A 21,618-nucleotide genomic window follows, 5' to 3' on the forward strand; every position below is an offset into this window, starting at 1 on the left:
TTTCTGTACTTTGGAAGGGACTATCGATTCACTTGGTTCCTCAGTCACACTACCAGGTGTACCCCTTTTTCGGTTTTGGGAGGCTTTTATCTGTGCTTTTGCATTCTCGATTCGTTGGGCTTTCTCAAGGGCCTCCGTAAACGTATTCACTTGAACCGCCGCAAGTGGTTCTTGAATTTCTAGATTCAATCCCTGTATAAATCGTCTTACCCTTCTCGGTTCCGTGGCCACTAATTCGGAAGCAAACTTGGATAGTTTGGTGAATTTCATTTCATATTCGGCCACACTTTGGGTTCCCTGGCGTAGTCCAATAAACTCATCCTCCCTCCTTTCTTGGACTAAAGATGGGAGATACTTTTCATTAAATTCCCTTAGGAAGTTAGCCCATGTCCATACAGTTTGTTCTCTTTCCCACTTTGCCTTAATCACGTTCCACCATGCTCGGGCCGGTCCTTCAAATTGAAATACCGCAAAGTTCACTTGCCTTTGTTCGGTATAGTTCAAAGCTGCAAAGATGTTGATCATGGCCTCCAGCCACTATTCGGCTACAACCGGATCAGACCCTCCAAGGAATTTTGGAGGAGCAAATTTCTGAAATCTCTCAAGAGCCCGATCTTCTCCTATTTCAGGATTCGGAGGTTGATTCACAGGTATTTGACCTTGTTGGTCCACCAACCTTGCTAAAATGATTGTCATTTGTTGAATTGCCATCGCCATTTGGTCCCCGGCTTCAACCCTCAGTCCTTGCTCTTGTGCAGCTGTTGTTTCCCTTTCCTTTCTTGGCTCTTGAGCTCGTTTATTCCCACGGCCACGTCCACGTCCACGACTACGTCTCCCGTCCATATATATGTTTTCCCTCTTTCTTTTCTTTTTTTTCCCACAAAAAAGAAAATTTAGTGAATAAACACAGTAAATTGACTAAAGTAACAAATTCCAGCATACCAATTACACAATTAAACATATACACACATAACACACCATATATCAAGAAGACAGATGATCAAATACACAAAGGCATATCAAATTAGACAGATAATCATATGCACAAATACACCAACTAATGTCATGTAACTATAATATAAGGGCAAATCAAAAGAAAAGGCGATATCGTCCTAGTTTCAGTTGAATAACCCCGTCCGGTCTCTCACGTCACTTACTATCCAAACTAGAGATCCATTGATCTCTTGTGCTCATTCTAGCCAGACAAAGCCTGTTCGTGTTCCAAAAATGCAATTTTCACCGCCACCCCAACTTTGGAGCACTCGGGCACAAGAATCCGAAATAAGACAATTCACATCTCGAGTTGGCCAGTCCCAAGAGTAAACTATCTACAATCGAAATTCCTACCCGACGTACCTATCTATGATCCTTAGATACTACGGGAAAGATTTAGGCCTATAACATTCGTAATTCATAGCTTATGCTCGAACGACTACTTAATCCTTCATACCTATTCACCACTCAGTCCAGGCTCACTCCGCGCAGAGACCACGCGAAGTAGGCTCTGATACCACCTGTGACAGCCCCACCTCCCCCTACGGCGAACTAGAGGGTTCGGCAGACCGCCTGCCCAGCTCTCGCCGGGACTCAGTCGAACCTCAATCAAATCCGAAATAAAACCACAAGATGAAACAAAATAATAATCCAAAACTTAAAGCGAAACTTATATACATTTCTATCTCAAAAGGAAGTACAAATATCGAATATACAAAGGTTCTCAATTCATCATACATCCAGCACGTGCCAAGCACTAGGGCGAGAACCATTACAAAACAAAAAAACTAGACTAGGCCAACCTACACTGGGCTCTCGTCCTTGCTCGCATCCCCCTGTTAAGGAAAACTAAACTAAAGGGGTGAGCTAAAAGCTCAGCGAGGTTCCGAACACATATTCAACAACAAAGCCAATACATTAACCATCGATAATCAATAATTCAAGAAACATTTACAATGGAAAGCGATAATAACACATACATTAAAAGGATACGGGCTCACAGGGAGCCATGCTTTCGTTCGTTCGTTCGTTCTCCTGACATTTCCCCTTATTCCTCCAATTGTTTGAAAATACATTTTTGTAAGTAAAACCCTCGTTCGTTCGTTCGTTTCATTTCATTCACCCCCTCCTGGACGTTGGCCAGGCTCCACCAACCTACAAGGTAATACTCGAGTATACCAACGTTCACACCCAGGGTCACCATATTGCCCGACCGAGTCCGCTTCTGGCTCGAGTCGATCGGTAACGAAGGGCAGGGCCAAGTTTAGCCAAATGGCTTAGATTCATGCGCAACTAGCATTTAATCATTTAATCATTGAAAATTTCACGTTTATTTAGGTCGAGTGCGATAAAGTACACACTCGCCTAGAAAACTCGTTTTAACAATCATTGAAATCACTTAACACATTATCAATCAATAATAACAAGCCAATAAATCAAGGAAATATAACAAACAAGGAACACTCACCTATATACGCAAAACAATGTGCAAAATATCCTTCCAGATATTATCTTTAGTCACCAAGAAAACCTAAGATTAAACAAGAAAGAATATTACAGCTCATCTAACACAAACAATTAGGTGAAATCAAAGAACTCGACAATTGATGAGTAGAACGTATAAAAGACTTTAAAGTGAAACGAGAACATTTGGACCCGTGGACAAAAACAACTAGGGTTTCATAGTCGAAACGTAAAACCCAACTCAAAAGAGTTATAAAATTTTCCAATGAAAACACTTGAACCAAAGACAAGTCGGAATCCAACTAGATAGGCTAAGAAATACTGTTTTCGGGATCGTTTATATGGTTCAAAATCATCTCATATTCAAGTAGATACTATAGACTAAATGTCATAATGAAATTCATGTAAAAGGGAAGACAAAATACCCAAGAAAATCCTAAACCACTCCTTTTTATTTGGTAAGCGTAAGTCAACATGTGGAGTTTCCAATTGAAGAAGGATCATGTTTTAAGATGGAAAACGGTCATAGTATTTGCCAAACGAAAATATACAAATTCAAATAGAAACTTAGCCCTCGAGCGAAAATTTGGGTAGCACGTCCTTTGTATTTACCTATTTTTTCAGCCATTTATGGCTTCATTATTTTTTCTCAATCAATCCCAAAGTCACACACAATATCATCTCATTTCAATAGCCATTCCATAGGCTCAAAGTCATATAAGTACAAAAATCAAGCTAACAACATGTGCGGAAATGAAGTTTAACGAAAGACAGTTTTGACGGGTTTTGCGAAACGTGCACATCCGAAGCTACGCTTATCGGATTGGGATGTAATTTATTTCGTTTCGAAGCTAAGACAGATGGCTACAATTTTTATGAAGACCATTTACTCCAAATTCCAATGTAACCTAGTCAAATTCCCAATTCTCAGAACCAAGTTCCAACTAATCGGCTAATTAACCGTACTACATTCAAATGGACATATCGCAGGCTACCAAAGTCCGTTTAAGGCGTTCTTGGAGGTGTTGAAAATCTAAGACAAAGAACTACAACTTTTATGAAGACCACTCAGTCCAGTTCTCACCCTAACTAGGTCAAATTTACCAAAGCAACTCCAGATTTTCAAGTTCGAAATTCATTGCAGAAATCAACTAGCAGTCCTGCTTTATTCACTCATATCTCAGCACACACAACTCCAATTCAGGTAATTCAAAAGCCATTTTAAAGATAAGATACAAGGTTATAATTCTTAAGAAGACATCATCAACCAATTCGGTAATATTCCTGGTCAAACTAACCACTTACAGAGGCTGATTTTCATTTTCGGACAGAAACAGGGCAGCAGGGGTATTTAGGTCTTTTCACAGGCTACGTTACTCCGACTGAGCTGAAATTTTGTAGGAAACTACAAAACATCATTCTATACAACTTTAATGTTTTGTAATAAGGCCAAATCGGCCTCTAACTAGGTGTAACTGTACCGGACAGAATTTGGAAAAAATGAAACCCTAATCTGGAATTCATGCATTCAAGTGCTAATCTTCCACAAAACAACATCTAAAACAACTAAAAACCACTAATAAGCAATTAATTGAAGTAAAGAGGATGTTCTTGGCAAAATACCTTAAAACCACAAGAAAGGTAGGAGCTTAGGCTTTGTCCTCCAAAAATCCTTCCATTCGAGTTCCTAATCTTCCTTAACTAGCACTTTGTATGGAGTAATTTGAGTTTCCAATGGTTGGAACTTAAGATTTGGCTTGGATTTGAAGTTGAAGATGAAACTTTTCCTCTCTTTCTTTCTCTCAAGTGTTCAGCCAAGAAGGAAGAAGAAATGGGATGTTTTTGGTCAAATTTTTCTATTTAGTAAAGGTAAGAAAGTTAAGTCAGAGTCCAACTCCAATCGGGTCGCGACATCTAGCACCTTTTAATGTTATTCTCATCCTCTTGTCTCCCAATACAAATTAATCTAACTAACCTCCAATTATCTCCTAGCACCTGGTAAAATAATAACACTTAGCACAAAAAACACTTAGTCTCCAAAATTTTATCGCGCTAGCGGGTCCCACGTCTATAATGCACTTCCAATATAACGTACACTAACTTGTACTAAGAAAATGACTTGAAAACTATTTTCACTTATAAAAATGTATAAAACTTTAATATTTTAAAGGACAGTATAAAAATGTAGGCAAAAATAAAATAATGCCTAGAAAATGTGAAAATTTTCAGGTTCTCACACTCTCTTCCCCTTAAGAAATTTCGTCCTCGAAATTTTACCTTCAGTTGCTTCAGACGAGTTCGGAACTGTTTGGTTATCCAACGCATAAACTTTTGCCGGTACACTAGTTTGTTTCCCTCTTTCGTTCGCTTGTTTTGATTTGGCTCCATCCAGTTGCGGAGTACTACCTTCACGTGACTGTCACCTCGGACAGTTACTAACTTGATGATCCCCACTTCCGCAAATCAAACATTTCCGCCCTTTTCGCCAACAATCGGTCTCGGTGTGATTGGCCTTTCCACAGTAGCCACAAGTCAAGGAAGAAGCCACTTGCTGTCTTTTTTGAAAAATCTCCCCATGGCCTACTTGACTTCCTTTTGTAAATCGTTCATCTAACGCCCCTATTGTCCATGGTGGGTGGGACAAAAAGTTCACTTTCTGCACTTTGAAAGGGACTATCGATTCACTTGGTTCCTCAGTCACACTACCAGGTGTACCCCTTTTCCGGTTTTGGGAGGCTTTTATCTGTGCTTTTGCATTCTCGATTTGTTGGGCTTTCTCAAGGGCCTCCGTAAACGTATTCACTTGAACCGCCACTAGTGCATCTTGAATTTCGAGATTCAATCCCTGTATAAATCGTCTTACCCTTTTCGGTTCCGTGGCCACTAATTCGGAAGCAAACTTGGATAGTTTGGTGAATTTCGTTTCATATTCGGCCACACTTTGGGTTCCCTGGCGTAGTCCAATAAACTCATCCTCCATCCTTTTTTGGACTAAAGGTGGGAGATACTTTTCATTAAATTCCCTTAGGAAGTTAGCCCATGTCCATACAGTTTGTTCTCTTTCCCACTTTGCCTTAATCACGTTCCACCATGCTCGGGCCGGTCCTTCAAATTGAAATACCGCAAAGTTCACTTGCCTTTGTTCGGTATAGTTCAAAGCTGCAAAGATGTTGATCATGGCCTCCAGCCACTGTTCGGCTACATCCGGATCAGACCGTCCAAGGAATTTTGGAGGAGCAAACTTCTAAAACCTCTCAAGAGCCCGATCTTCTCCTATTTCAGGATTCGGAGGTTGATTCACAGGTATTTGACCTTGTTGGTCCACCAACCTTGCTAAAATATTTGTCATTTGTTGAATTGCCGTCGCCATTTGGTCCCCGGCTTCAACCCTCGGTCCTTGCTCTTGTGCAGCTATTTTTTCCCTTTCCTCTCTTGGCTCTTGAGCTCGTTTATTCCCACAGCCACGTCCACGTCCACGACTACGTCTCCCGTTCATATATATGTTTTCCCTCTCTCTTTTCTTTTCTTTTCCCCCAAAAAGGTAATTTAGTGAATAAACACAGTAAATTGACTAAAGTAACAAATTCCAGCATACCAAATACACAATTAAACATATACCCACATAACACACCATATATCAAGAAGACAGATGATCAAATACACAAAGGCATATCAAATTAGACAGATAATCTTCCAACTAACGTCATGTAACGTTATGTAACAATAATGCAGACACAATTATGCACAAATTAGACAGACACAATTATGCACAAATACACCAACTAACGTCATGTAACAATAATATAAGGGCAAATCAAAAGAAAAGGCGATATCGTCCTAGTTTCAGTTGAATAACCCCGTCCGGTCTCTCACGTCACTTACTATCCAAACTAGATATCCATTGATCTCTTGTGCTCATTCTAGCCAGACAAAGCCTGTTCGTGTTCCAAAAATGCAATTTTCACCGCCACCCCAACTTTGGAGTACTCGGGCACAAGAATCCGAAATAAGACAATTCACATCTCGAGTTGGCCAGTCCCAAGAGTAAACTATCTACAATCAAAATTCCTACCCGACGTACCTATCTATGATCCTTAGATACTACGGGAAAGATTTAGGCCTATAACATTCGTAATTCATAGCTTATGCTCGAACGACTACTTAATCCTTCATACCTATTCACCACTCAGTCCAGGCTCACTCCGCGCAGAGACCACGCGAAGTAGGCTCTGATACCACTTGTGACAGCCCCACCTCCCCCTACGGTGAACCAGAGGGTTCGGCGGACCGCCTGCCCAGCTCTCGCCGGGATTCAGTCGAACCTCAGTCAAATCCGAAATAAAACCACAAGATCAAACGAAATAATAATCAAAACTTAAAGCGAAACTTATATACATTTCTATCTCAAAAAGAAGTACAAATATCGAATATACAAAGGTTCTCAATTCGTCATACATCCAGCCCGTGCCAAGCACTAGGGCGAGAACCATTACAAAACAAAAAAACTAGACTAGACTAACCTACACTGGGCTCTCGTCCTTGCTCGCATCCCCCTGTTAAGGAAAACAAAACTAAAGGGGTGAGGTAAAAGCTCAGCGAGGTTCCGAACACATATTCAACAACAAAGCCAATACATTAACCATCGATAATCAATAATTCAAGAAACATTTACAATGGAAAGCGATAATAACACATACATTAAAAGGATACGGGCTCACAGGGAGCCATGCTTTCGTTCGTTCATTCGTTCTCTTGACATTTCCCCTTATTCCTCCAATTGTTTGAAAATACATTTTTGTAAGTAAAACCCTCGTTCGTTCGTTTGTTTCATTTCATTCACCCCCTCCTGGACGTTGGTCAGGCTCCACCAACCTACAAGGTAATACTTGAGTATACCAACGTTCACACCCAGGGTTACCATATCGCCCGACCGAGTCCGCTTTTGGCTCGAGTCGATCGGTAACGAAGGGCAGGACCCAGTTCAGCCAAATGGCTTAGATTCATGCGCAACTAGCATTTAATCATTTAATCATTGAAAATTTCACGTTTATTTAGGTCGAGTGCGATAAAGTACACACTCGCCTAGAAAACTCGTTTTAACAATCATTGAAAGCACTTAGCACATTATCAATCAATAATAACAAGCCAATAAGTCAAGGAAATATAACAAACAAGGAACACTCACCTATATACGTAAAACAATGTGCAAAATATCCTTCTGGATATTATCTTTAGTCACCAAGAAAACCTAAGATTAAACATGAAAGAATATTACAGCTCATCTAACACAAACAATTAGGTGAAATCAAAGAACTCGACAATTGATGAGTAGAACGTATAAAAGACTTTAAAGTGAAACAAGGACATTTGGACCCGTGGACAAAAATAACTAGGGTTTCATAGTCGAAACGTAAAACCCAACTCAAAAGAGTTATAAAATTTTCCAATGGAAACACTTGAACCAAAGACAAGTCGGAATCCAACTAGATAGGCTACGAAATACTATTTTCGGGATCGTTTATATGGTTCAAAATCATCTCATATTCAAGTAGATACTATAGACTAAATGTCTTAATGAAATTCATGTAAAAGGGAGGACAAAATACCCAAGAAAACCCTAAACCACTCATTTTTATTTGGTAAGCGTAAGTCAACATTTGGAGTTTCCAATTGAAGAAGGATCATGTTTTAAGATGGAAAACGGTCATAGTATTTGCCAAACGAAAATATACAAATTCAAATAGAAACTTAGCCCTCGAGCGAAAATTTGGGCAGCACGCACTTTGTATTTACCTATTTTTCCAGCCATTTATGGCTTCATTATTTTTTCTCAATCAATCCCAAAGTCACACACAATATCATCTCATTTCAATAGCCATTCCATAGGCTCAAAGTCATATAAGTACAAAAATGAAGCTAACAACATGTGCGGAAATGAAGTTTAACTAAAGACAGTTTTGACGGGTTTTACGTAACGGACACATCTGAAGCTACGCTTATCGTATTGGGATGTAATTTATACCGTTTCGAAGCTAAGACAGAGGGCTACAATTTGGATTAAGACCACTAAGTCCAAATTCCAGTGTAACCTAGTCAAATTCCCAATTCTCAGAACCAAGTTCCAACTAATCGGCTAATTAACCGTACTACATTTAAATGGACATATCGCAGGCTATCAAAGTCCGTTTAAGGCATTCTTGGAGGTGTTAAAAATCTAAGACAAAGAACTACAACTTTCATGAAGACCACTCAGTCCAGTTCTCACCCTAACTAGGTCAAATTTACCAAAACAACTCCAGATTTCCCAGTTCGAAATTCACTGCAGAAATCAACTAGCAGTCCTGCTTTATTCACTCATATCTCAGCACACACAACTCCAATTCAGGTAATTCAAAATCCATTTGAAAGATAAGATACAAGGTTATAATTCTTAAGAAGACATCATCAACCAATTCGGTAATATTCCTGGTCAAACTAACCACTTACAGAGGCTGATGTTCATTTTCGGACAGAAACAGGGCAGCAGGGGTATGTTGGTCTTTTCACAGGCTACGTTGCTCCGATTGAGCTGAAATTTTGTAGGAAACTACAAAACATCATTCTATACAACTTTAATTTTTTGTGCTAAGTCCAAATCGGCCTCTAACTAGGTGTAACAGTACCGGGAAGAATTGGGAAAAAATGAAACCCTAATCTGGAATTCATGCATTCATGTGCTAATCTTCCACAAAACAACATCTAAAACAACTAAAAATCACTAATAAGTAATTAATTGAAGTAAAGAGGATGTTCTTGGCAAAATACCTTAAAACCACAAGAAAGGTAGGAGCTTAGGCTTTGTCCTCCAAAAATCCTTCCATTCGAGTTCCTAATCTTCCTTAACTAGCACTTTGTATGGAGTAATTTGAGTTTCCAATGGTTGGAACTTAAGATTTGGCTTGGATTTGAAGTTGAAGATGAAACTTTTCCTCTCTTTCTTTCTCTCAAGTGTTCAGCCAAGAAGGAAGAAGAAATGGGATATTTTTGGTCAAATTTTGGCATTTAGTAAAGGTAAGAAAGTTAAGTCGAAGTCCAACTCCAATCGGGTCGCGATACCTAGCACCTTTTAATGTTATTCTCATCCTCTTGTCTCCCAATACAAATTAATCTAACTAACCTCGAATTATCTCCTAGCACCTGGTAAAATAATAACACTTAGCACAAAAATCACTTAGTCTCCAAAATGTTATCGCGCTAGCGGGTCCCACGTTTATAATGCACTTCCAATATAACGTACACTAACTTGTACTAAGAAAATGACTTGAAAACTATTTTCACTTATAAAAATGTATAAAACTTTAATATTTTAAAGGACAGTATAAAAATGTAGGCAAAAATAAAATAATGCCTAGAAAATGTGAAAATTTTCAGGTTCTCACACTTAAAATTCAAGTCCCCACATTCAAAGGCAAGAGTGATCCTGAGGCTTACTTGGAATGGGAAGGCCGCATTGAGATGGTCTTCGAATGCTACGACTATAGCGAGGAACAAAAGGTTAAGGTAGCCACTGTCGGGTTCACCGACTACGCACTAGTCTGGTGGGACCAAGTAAGGACTCATCGAAGGAGGATGGGAGAACCACGAGTCCGGACTTGGCGAGAACTCAAGGTTTTGATGCGCAAGAGATTTGTTCCTAGCTACTATAACTGCGATCTCCACTCTAAACTTCAAACCCTCACTCAAGGCAACATGAGTGTGGAGGACTATTACAAGGAGATCGAGATGGCCATGATGAGGGCGAACATTCAAGAAGATGGTGAGGCGACCATGGCCAGGTTCCTTAGAGGTCTCAATCCTGACCTTCAAGAAGCCTTGGAGCTCCAACATTATTTGGACATACAAGACCTTCTTGAACTTGCCATCAAGGCCGAGAGGGGAAAGAAATTGAGGCGTGGGACCCGTACCTTCCAAACTTCCAACTCGCCTTGCTGGAAAGGACACCTACCACGGCGAACAACCCACGAAGCTGGAAATTCGGCTACACCAGCTCCTTCTAGCCGAATTCAAGGTAATGCCTCTAACCGCAATACCAATTTTACCCCTAACAAAGCTGTTGATGTATCCAGGTCTGCTTCTAAGGCACCACTTGAGACTCTTAAGACTAGGAGTAGGGACATTAAGTGTTTCAAGTGCCAAGGGTTTGGACATATCCAGTCTCAATGTCCAAACCAACGGGTCATGCTAATCACTCACAGTGGCGAGATAGTGTCCGATGATGACGATTGTGAGGAGGTGCCTGGATTGATCAAAGGTGACTGCCTAGAGGATGACTCGGCTGAGGAAGATTGCTCTCCTACACAAGGCGAAGTAGGTTGCTTGGTGGGACGACGAGTGCTAACCGCCCGAGTCAAGGAGGATGAGCAGTTGCAACGAGAGAACTTATTTTACACTCGCTGTAAAATAGGTGATAAGGTGTGTAGTCTCATCATTGATGGGGAAAGTTGCACCAATGTGGCGAGCTTGCTAATGGTTGAGAACTTGGGTCTCTCAACTACTAGACATCCACGCCCCTACCGCCTCCAATGGCTAAGTGAGGATGGAGAGGTACGTGTCTTCAAACAGGTACGCGTCCCTTTTTCAATTGGTACTTACATTGATGAAGTTGTGTGCGATGTAGTGCCTATGCATGCTACACATGTCATCTTGGGGAGACCTTGGCAATTTGATAAACACGTCACATTCGATGGAAGGGCAAATAAGTACACACTTTTGCACGATGGCAAATGTAAGGTCCTCACACCACTCACACCTGCACAAGTTTATGAGCACCAATCAAAATTGCAAAGGGAGTGTGACTTAGACCGTCAAAAGCGAAAGCAAAAGACGATCGACCTTGGCACTTGCTCCACGTCCACTAGTGAGCAATCAACTAAGGGTCAAGTGAGCATACCTAGTGTACCACGTGATCATGCATTGGCTAAACCAAAGATTAGGAAGCAAAACTTGATAATTAAGGCTAAGGATGTGCGCAAACTTGTAAATGCTGACCAACTCGTCTTACTCATGATTTGCAAGCACGTACTACTAGATGTTGCTGAGCTCGATAAGGCATTGCCTTCGAATATGGTTGCTCTTTTGCAGGAATTTGAGGATGTTTTCCCTGATGAGGTCCCTGATGGCTTACCACCCATTCGAGGGATTGAGAACCAAATCGACCTGATTCCTAGAGCACCACTACCCAACAAACCTGCTTGCCACATGGACCCTGAGGAGACAAAGGAGCTTCAACGGCAAGTTGATGGCCTATTAGGTAAGGGTTGGGTAAAGAAAAGTCTAAGTCCTTGTGCTGTGCTTGTGATACTTGTCCCCAAAAAGGATGGTACTGGGCGCATGTGCACTGACTGTAGGGCCGTTAATGCTATTACCGTTAAATATCGTCACCCCATTCCTAGATTAGATGATATGCTTGATGAACTCGATGGTGCTATTATATTCACTAAAATTGACCTAAGGAGTGGCTATCATCAAATTGGGATGAAAGAAGGCGATGAATGGAAAATGGCTTTCAAAACCAAACATGGTCTCTATGAGTGGCTAGTCATGCCTTTTGGGTTGACTAACGCCCCTAGTACATTCATGCAGTTAATGAACCATGTTTTGAGGCATTTCATTGGAAAATTTGTCATTGTTTACTTTGATGATATTCTAATATACAGTCGCAGTGAACAAGAGCACATGGAGCATGTGAGATTAGTTCTTGAGACACTTCGACAGGCGCGTTTATACGCTAACCTTAAGAAGTGCACCTTTTGTACTAACGAGCTTGTGTTCTTAGGATATGTAGTGAGCTCACATGGAATCAAAGTAGACGAGTCCAAGATTGAGGCCATCAAGCAATGGCCAATTCCAACATCCGTCCATGAGGTGCGCAGCTTCCATGGATTGGCAGGCTTCTACCGACGATTTGTCAAAGACTTCAACACCATTGCTTCCCCATTGACTGCCGTGACCAAGAAGAATGACAAATTCTATTGGGGTGAAGCCCAAGAGCAGCATTCCTTACCCTCAAAGACAAACTCACACATGTACCTGTTTTGGCATTACCAAATTTTCACAAGACCTTTGAAATTGAATGTGATGCCTCTGGTGTAGGTATTGGGGCCGTTCTCATGCAAGACAAGAGGCCTTGTGCATTCTTTAGTGAGAAGCTAGAAGGTGCTGCCCTGAACTACCCCACGTACGATAAGGAGCTCTACGCACTTGTACGAACATTGGAGACTTGGCAACACTACCTACACCCAAGGGAGTTTGTGATACACACTGATCACGAATCCTTGAAATTTCTCAAGGGCCAACCCAAGTTGAGCACGCGCCATGCCAAATGGGTAAGTTTCATTGACACCTTCTCGTATGTCATTAAGTACAAAACTGGCAAAACGAATGTGGTAGCTGATGCTTTATCTTGGAGACGTTCTTTGCTTGCTGTTCTTGATGCTAAGTTGCCAGGGTTCGAAATGCTTAAGGAACTGTACACCCATGACATGACTTTGGGGAAGTCTATGCATCTTATACAAAGAATCCACATGGAAAGCATTTCTTGCACAATGGATTTTTGTTTTAAGTGGATAAATTGTGTGTCCCTAACTTTTCCATTCGTGATCTTTTGATTCGAGAGGCGCATAGTGGTGGTCTCATGGGACATTTTGGGATTGTTAAGACTCTAGCCATGTTACAAGAGCATTTTTACTGGCCTCATATGCGTAGAGATGTTGAACGCATGGTTGGTAGATGTGTCACTTATCATAAGGCGAAACCTAAAACAAATCCATACGCCTTGTATACCCTATTGCCTATCCCTCACTATCCTTGGGTAGACTTGTCTCTGGACTTTGTCTTGGGACTACTTAGGTCACCAAGGGGTAATGACTCCATCTTTCTAGTGGTTGATCGATTGTCTAAGATGGCTCATTTTATCCCTTGTCACAAAACCGATGATGCATCTCATATTGCTAACTTGTTCTTCAAAAAAATTGTCCGTCTGCATGGTATGCCTAAGACCATTGTTAGTGATGGAGATGTAAAGTTCTTGAGTTATTTTTGGAAGACTTTGTGGTCTAAACTTGGCACTAGATTGTTATTCTCCACCACCAGTCATCCACAAAGCGATGGACAAACTGAAGTTGTTAATCGCACACTTGGTACTCTACTTCGGGCTTTGATTAAAAGAATCTTAAATCATGGGAAGAGTGTTTGCCTCATGTTGAATTTGCTTACAATCGAACTGTTCATAGTGCAACACACTACTCACCTTTTGAGATCGTTTATGGCTTTAACCCCCTGACCCCCTGAATTTGGTACCCTTACCTTCCTCTGAGCACACACGCTTAGATGGGAAAAAAAAGTTGATTTTGTGCTCAGGTTACATGAAGCCGTTCGGGCAAACATTGAGAGGCGTACTCAACAATACATCCAGCAAGGCAACAAGCACTGTCGTAAGATGATTTTTGAGCCTGGAGATTGGGTTTGGCAACACCTGAGGAAAACGAGATTCCTCAAGCAACGTCAAAGCAAATTGTCCCAAAGGGGTGATGGACCCTTTCGAGTGCTCCAACGAGTCAATGACAACGCATACCAATTGGAGCTACCCGGGGAGTACAATGTTAGCGCGATCTTCAATGTCGCGGATTTGAGCCCATTTCTTGACGAGGAGGATCCAGATTTGAGGGCAAATCCTTCTCAAGAGGAGGGGACTGATGTGTGTCTCAGCCCACGCAATGACCCAGTCCGAGTTCATTGGGCCCGGTCACACGTGCACGGGCCAAGCTCTTCAAAGAATCCCTCCAAACCCTTGTTCGAATTGTCCAAGACCAACATGGAGTCCATAGAGATATTGAAGGCTTGGAAGGAGACAATCAAGTTATCTACATCACGATCAAGCCCATGAAGTGTCAAGTGGGCCTCCAAGTGAGTTGGCCGAGTAGGGCCTTAGGCCTTAGTGTTATTTGAGAGTTAGATTAGTTGTTCTAGTAGAGCATGGGCCGGCCCATCTTGATCCCAAGATGGCCAAATTCCCCTTTCCTATTTTCCTTAGGTTTCAGTGGCCATTAGCCTATAAAAAGGCTTGCTTTGTAAGGTTTTGGGGGTAGACGTTTTATGAATAAAATTTGCTTAGATTTTCGACTTTCTTCCTTGTGAGAATTTTGAGCCTTTACTTGCTCTTGGCAAGGGTGTTGAGCAATCTTGCGTCTTGTCCTTGATTGTTCTACCGACCTATCCACTGGAGTATTCACCTTCTATTGGAGTCGTCGTTCTACCGCCTTCTACCAATTCGTATCGTCCGTGTTGGTTTTAGGACCCGCAATCCAAGCATTGGACAACCTCGCTAGATCCTTGGGTAAATGTGCTATGTGTCTCGAAATGAGTTGATCGAGGACCGTATCATCTCCTTATTCATCATCCCCAAGAGGTTTCTTGCCTGTCCCTGCTCAAATTACGATCCTGGGTATATAATAAGACTTAAATTACCTTGAAAATAGTCCAAAGTAAGGATTGGTAATAGCAGAGTTTAGAACTGTCGGAGCTTCTGCAAGTGTGGCCATGTAAACTTTGTCTTTGGATAGGTACAAAACTTCTCCTTCAATTATCTAAAACCCACAGAGTTCGAGAAACTTGACACATTCATTAAATTTTCCTACCTTGCTCTGTTATTACAAATAAATTAATCAAGTATACAATATAGTAGATAAAAAAATTTGAATCCTACATTGTTAGTAGATACTCGTTATGCAAAAAAAAAGTTTCACAAGAATTGAGTGCTATAATGGTCATACAAATTATGTACGTGCAAAATGCCAAGGGAACATTACATTTTCAAAGGCACCACATTGCTTTTCTTGATATTGGTTCTTGAAATGCAGCCAAACCAAGCCGTACCGAGACCCCAACTCTCTGTAGCCTGCCCAAACATAGAGACACAATGTACAAGCATGTCTCTCTCTCTCTCTCTCTCTCTCTGCGATGCCCCCACTTCTCTCAAGGGCGAACCCAAGAGTATCCGCGGGACGCCTGCCTAACTCTCGCCAGGACTCGAGACAATTCCAATTCAAACTTAAAATCTAATACTAACAATGAAAATCGGAATAAAGGTACGAAGTCATTTTCATACATAAATATTCAATCTTACATCACAATTTCAAACTTACAATTACTTTTCCCAAAATATACAACATCCAAAAGTGTCTAGTCGATTACAATAAAAAAACTAATACAAAAGTGTCTCAAATCGGCATTTTCTTAACTTCTTCCATTCCGGTTCCTATTAAGAAAAATAAACTAATGGGATGAGCCACTACTCAGTGAGGCCAAGAAAGTCATGCAAGCATGTAGTTCAAGTATCAATAATATTTATGCTATAAATGAAGCGATAAAATCAAGTAATTCACGATTAACAATTAAACACACTTGAGTAGGATACAGGAGCTCTCAGGAGCTAATTTCCACTTGCTTCGCCATGGCTCGATCCGATACTCCCTTGTGATGACACTCCGTTGTTCGGGTAGGTATTATGTCCGTAGAAATTTCACTTATTACTTCCTCCATCCATCATTCTACCCTCTCGGATCCGTAACCAAACAAGCACGAAAAGGGCGATACTCGCCGAGTATGCCGAACAAGATCTCAAAAGATCAAGTTTTGTTTTGTTATTCTTTTGGTTCATCAAGCTTCTCGACCAAGCCCATGCCGACTCGAGTTGCAAGATTGGCTAAGAGAATTGGGTGTCCCCATAAGTCAAGGAGGTTCACTCCACTCGACATCACGACACGCACGAAAACACGACATGCACTCGAAAACAGGTATATTTTGCCGATGAGATTCACTCCAATTGACTTTAAAAATCAAGTTTAATGCAAGTAAAGTTCGAGTAAAGGAGAGCGAGTACGATAAAGTACACACTCCTCTCATCAAGTAATAGTCACGCATATGAGCAAGATAGATCAAGTAAATACATCAAGTTATGCACTTGATACTCACCTAGTCAAAACAAGAGTGGTGCACAATCAAGTATTTTAGGCGTCCCTTGTGAGATTCTCTTGAAGGTCTCCTTGAGTGCCTGAGCAAATAATTTACAATTACACACTATCACTTTTAAACCCCTTATTAACAAGAAAGAGATTGTACCTTTGTACAATCTAAGAAAATATCATGAAAGAGAGCCTTAATCACTCGTAAATCGAGACTCAAAAGTGGGATTTAATAATACAAGGAAAACTGATTTTCATCCTTGAAATCAAGTGTAAAATGGTCAAGCAATATCGAAGGAAAATGAAGAGTCCTTAAAACTCAATTTCCTTTAAGTTCAGAAATTTCAGATTTGAGGTGAATTATTTGAAAAATCATATCTCATTCTCTGTAGGTCCAAAATTGAAAGCCTTGGTACCGTTGGAAACTAATTCCAAAGTACTAAAAGTTCCTAGAAGGTACTTTTCCATGATTCAAAATGGAAGATACTCAAATTTTGGCTTAAAGTTGCTGACTTGCACTTCTAAGGCAGATTCGGGGTTGGTTTTTGGCAAAATTTGGAAATTCAGAAAAATTCACAGAATGTGAACTAGCCTTTCAAATTTGAAAATCAATTAGAGTTACAATCAAGGTTTAAAACACAACAAGCAGAACTAAAATTGGAGTTTTGAGAGCCAAGATATAGCAGCTCAAAGTTGGCTAAAATTCCTCATTGATCAAGAATTTCCAGGTTTGAAACATGAACTTTGGGACTTCAGTTGGGCATTGAAATGGACTTGGAATGGCATAAAATTTGGTATGATTACACTAATATATGAGGGCTACCCTTCTATCAAATTTCATACAAAAATTCATATGGGAAGTCAGCTAACAAGACCACTAAAGTTCCAGGAATATCCAAGGTAATTCTACCTTATGATTACGTTTTCCTTTTTTCGGACCTTTAGCCAATGAAATCATCTCAAACATGGTTCATTTATGAAGGAAAAGTCTAAGAAACATCCAACATACATTTGGTAGGTGATTAACACCAAAAGTTTCAAAATAACAAGTCCCAATTTGAGCTAAGCCATCAGCTAGCCCAAAGTTAGGGTTTTCTTTCTCTGGTGCAGGTCTGTAATTTGCCCATAACTCACTCAATTCAACTTAGAATGGGGCATGGTTGGTGGCATTGGAAACTACATTCATAAGGCTACTATTTCTCAGACGAAATCGTTTTGAAATTCTGTCCATCAAATTCAAGCAACAAGTCCCATCACCTCATTGACTCTCTAGCACAGCAACAAAACAGAACAGGTAACTTTGAAAAACTAGTACGGTTCACTCAAGTCAAATCAGGGGATTCATTTTATACCGTTAGAAAACTGGAATTGTCTAGTTTCAAATGCCACAAACAACACTCGATTTTGACATCGAAGGAAAGAGTTATGATCATTTAAAGTTCGCTGCCAGAGCACCTCTGTACACGTTTTCCAGCTTTGAAACCATTTCTAAAACTTACTAGATGATGATTACCGAACAAGATAATTTAACTTACTAAAACTAAGATTCAAAGGTTGGATGATGATTACCTCCTAGATGATGATAAACCAGAAAATTTTGGTCACTAGAGCTCCAAGAAAACCGTGAGAATGAAGCCGTCTTCCTAGTCCAAGATGATCTCCAAGTTGTTTTAAGTTTGTACGGTGAATTTGAGGTGAAAAGGTGCAAGATTGAGTGAGATGAGATGGAGTTTTGGTTCCTTCTTCTTCCTTGAGGTTGTTCGGCTGCCTTGAGAGAGAAAAGAGAGAGGTGGTGCTGATGCAAAGCTTCTTGGAGAAGCTTGGTAGGTGTAAGTTTTAAGTGCACAAAAGTCAACTCTCCAATAGTGCGCGTACGCACGTGTTTCGTGCCCGTTTCCTCTCGGACTTGTTTCACTTGTGCACTAATCCTCTAATGTACTTCCTTTAATACTATTATTATCCACTCTTAGTAGTCTAACAATAATTTCTAAAATCCTCCAATTAGTCACGCGCGTGAAGACGCGAACTTCTGACTTATGAGCGATAAAGCGAAATTTCTAAGAAATTCTTATAACGATAATATAACTAACTATTACCAGGGTAATTATTCATAAAAATACCTATTTTAAGACTAACGTATGAGTTCTCAAATCTCCAAGATCACTGTACTCTCAAATCAATTATTGCCTCCAAACGCGGTTTCACTAAATCTCGCTAAACGAGCTTCCAAAAATTAAATTTATTAATAGGACATTTTAAAAATATACGTAAGTCATAGTTCCAAAAGGGTTGAAATAAATTATTTGGAGAAAACAAATGAATAAATATTTAAATAAACTAGTAATATACGATAAAATAAGAAAATTTAAGGTCCTCACACACTCTCTCTCTTCCCAGAAAGTCTATGCAATATATGAACTAAACCTAGGACTAATCGTCATTTATATTGCCTAATCAACTTCATTTAGAGCAAGAAGAATTTTTCAATAAAGTTTGAATAGACAAAATGGTATTTATGTCTCAATACCTTCATTTAAAAACATCTTTTATGTATTAGGATGTTACATTATTCTTGTTATTTACTATAGATTATGTCAACACTTTAAAAACATTACTATTAGAGAACTCCTTTTTATATTGATATTTAGAGTTTTAGCATTGTACTTGATAATGATGCCATAACCTTTGTAAATAAATAAAATCTGTTTTTTAATTATCTATTCATTCATAAATTTAGTGTCCTAATACAAATCTTTTTAGATGGATAAGGAACAAAATGAAGTCGATGGAGAATATGACATTCAACAAAGGAAACGACAATTGGTTGCTACTGAAATTGTTTGTCATGTAATAAAGATGATAATTGCTCGAAAACTAAGCCATGCAAGTTATGTGGATCGACCCATTGGATATCGGTCTGCACAATGTCATTTAGTACGAGAGGAATTATTGATGCAACTTAGTACAAATGGATATTTGAGTAAAGTTATCCGTATGGGGCCAGAAACTTTTAGGCACTTTATGTGACTTATTGCAAACACATGGGGGTCTACAACCTACTCAAAGAGCCATGGTGCAGGAGCAAGTTGTTAAATTCCTCCATATATTAACAATTCCCTCAAAAAATATCACAATGTCATACTTTTATCGTCGTTTCGGAGAAACTGTTAGTCATCATTTTCATAGAGTTTTACGAGCAATTATAGCATTGGAGGATCAATTTCTTCACCAGCTTATGGGAGAACAAGTTCCTTCAGAAATACTTAATAGTGCAAGATTTTATCCATATTATAAGGTGATATCAATTTTTTGACACCTTATTTTAAAAATTGTAAATTCATATAGAAATTATATTTTAACATAGTGTATAAGTATCAGGATTGTGTGGGTGCAATTGGTGGAACCCATGTTCGTGTTAAGGTGTCCAGCATTGATGCGGCAAAATATCGTGGTAGAAAAGAGCATCTAACACAAAATGTGCTAGCTGCATGTTCTTTGAATATGAGATTCACATATGTTCTACCCGGTTGGGAGGGACATGCATCGGATTCAAGGATCATAAAAAATGCGCTCACTAGAGAAGATAAATTAATCATTCCTAATGGTAATGCTTAGTTAATTATTCTTAGTGCATTTAATTAAGTAGTAACTATTTCATATTTGTATAGGTAAATATTATCTTGTTGATGTTGGATTCATGTTGAGAAGGGGACTTCTTACACCTTACAGAAATGTAAGATATCACTTGAAGGAATACTCAAGTCAACAACCGCAAAACTTTTGAGAACTATTCAATTTACGACATTCATCATTGCGTAATGCAATTGAGAGAGCATTTGGTGTCTTGAAAAAATGGTTTCCAATCATTGGAGATACTCAACCAACTTATAGTGTTGATGCAATCACAAATTGTGCTTGCGTGTTTTATATTACATAATTTTCTCGTGGAGTTTGATCCTGACTTGGAGTACATTAATGAAGCGGGTGAGGAATTGGCACGTCAATCTCCATCGGAGAAAGAAAGTGGAGATATAAGTGCTGAAAAAGATCATGCTCAAGGAGAGAGTTTAAGGAATGAAATAGCAATGCAAATGTGGAATGATTACTTGACTTGATGCTAGTTTCTTTTGTTTAAGTTGTCATGTGATCCTTATTTTGTTAACTTGTACTCTTATATTAGTAGTGTGAGTTTATAAATGCAAGTTGCCACATGAATCTTCTTTTGTCTAATATGATTTTGTATGTTTTTGGATCTATAGAACCATGTATTCATAATAGAATTAATATAAAACTTTTATTTTGATGTAGATTCTATTCTCGTTATGTTTTCTTCTACAAATATAGTTTGTGTACTTGGAAAAACATGAAGAAAGATCCAAGCATCATGAAGGAAAACATGAAATGGACTCTAGCAATGGATGAAGTCTTCATTCAAGCCCTTTTGGATCAGCATTATGAAGTATTTTGGGTGGATGGAACTTTTACACCAACTGCATACAACAATATTATCAATGAGTTGAAGAAGAAACTTGGAATAGAATTTACCAAAAATCATTTGAAGAATCAATTGAAGACACTCAAGGAACACTTCAAAGAGTCCTGTGATTTCTTTAGAAATGGAAAATTGAGTGGTTTTTCTTGGAATCCATTCACAAAAACTTGGGGCGCTGAACCTGAAGTTTGGGAACAACTTCTACAGGTATATGCTTACTTGACTATTTTACTTTCTTTATTGCTTTTTAATTTTTTCATTGAAATGATGCTTGTTTTTCATTTTTCTTTTCATGTTCTTAGTGTAGACACCTAATTTTTAAATAATTTTTATTTTTGCTTTTAGTGATAATTCTTATCTATTTTTATTTGTTAACTTCATGATTTTGGTTTAGATTTTTTTAGCATTTGTATAGCGTTTCAGATTATTATTATTATCTATTATTTTATTTTTAGTTTTAATTTTTATTTTTGTATTCATTTTGCCTTTTTAGCTGTTTATTTTTATTGTTAAGATTTTTAGCATAAAATTTGTCAAAAGAGAAAATCATTCACGAAAAAATATATATGCTTCAGTTATTTGAGATTCAAGTTCATTGTTATTTAATTAGAAAAAAAAAAGGAAAAAAGAAAAACAAGCTCATGCACCAGGAGCCACACAGGATCCGAG

At 39.2% G+C, this 21,618-nt stretch overlaps 1 protein-coding gene across 1 annotated transcript; it reads left to right on the plus strand.

The window, feature by feature from the left end:
- Positions 1-19,590: 19,590 nt before the first annotated feature.
- LOC113740900 (uncharacterized) lies at positions 19,591-20,572 on the plus strand. Its single transcript, XM_027268414.1, has 4 exons — positions 19,591-19,752; positions 19,836-19,947; positions 20,126-20,190; positions 20,408-20,572. The coding sequence occupies exons 1-4, from the start codon at positions 19,591-19,593 to the stop codon at positions 20,570-20,572; spliced, it is 504 nt and encodes a 167-aa protein (XP_027124215.1).
- Positions 20,573-21,618: the final 1,046 nt, after the last annotated feature.

The sequence above is a fragment of the Coffea arabica genome, chromosome 4e, assembly GCF_036785885.1.
Source record: "Coffea arabica cultivar ET-39 chromosome 4e, Coffea Arabica ET-39 HiFi, whole genome shotgun sequence".
Taxonomy (NCBI): Eukaryota; Viridiplantae; Streptophyta; class Magnoliopsida; order Gentianales; family Rubiaceae; genus Coffea; species Coffea arabica.

Excerpts from the sequence above, each read along its gene's own strand:
- LOC113740900 (XM_027268414.1), top strand. The coding sequence starts at position 19,591 with ATGTCATACTTTTATCGTCGTTTCGGAGAAACTGTTAGTCATCATTTT. Across the intron at positions 19,753-19,835 it reads GATTTTATCCATATTATAAG|GATTGTGTGGGTGCAATTGG; the intron begins GTGATATCAATT and ends TATAAGTATCAG. Across the intron at positions 20,191-20,407 it reads TTCTTACACCTTACAGAAAT|TTTGATCCTGACTTGGAGTA; the intron begins GTAAGATATCAC and ends TTTCTCGTGGAG.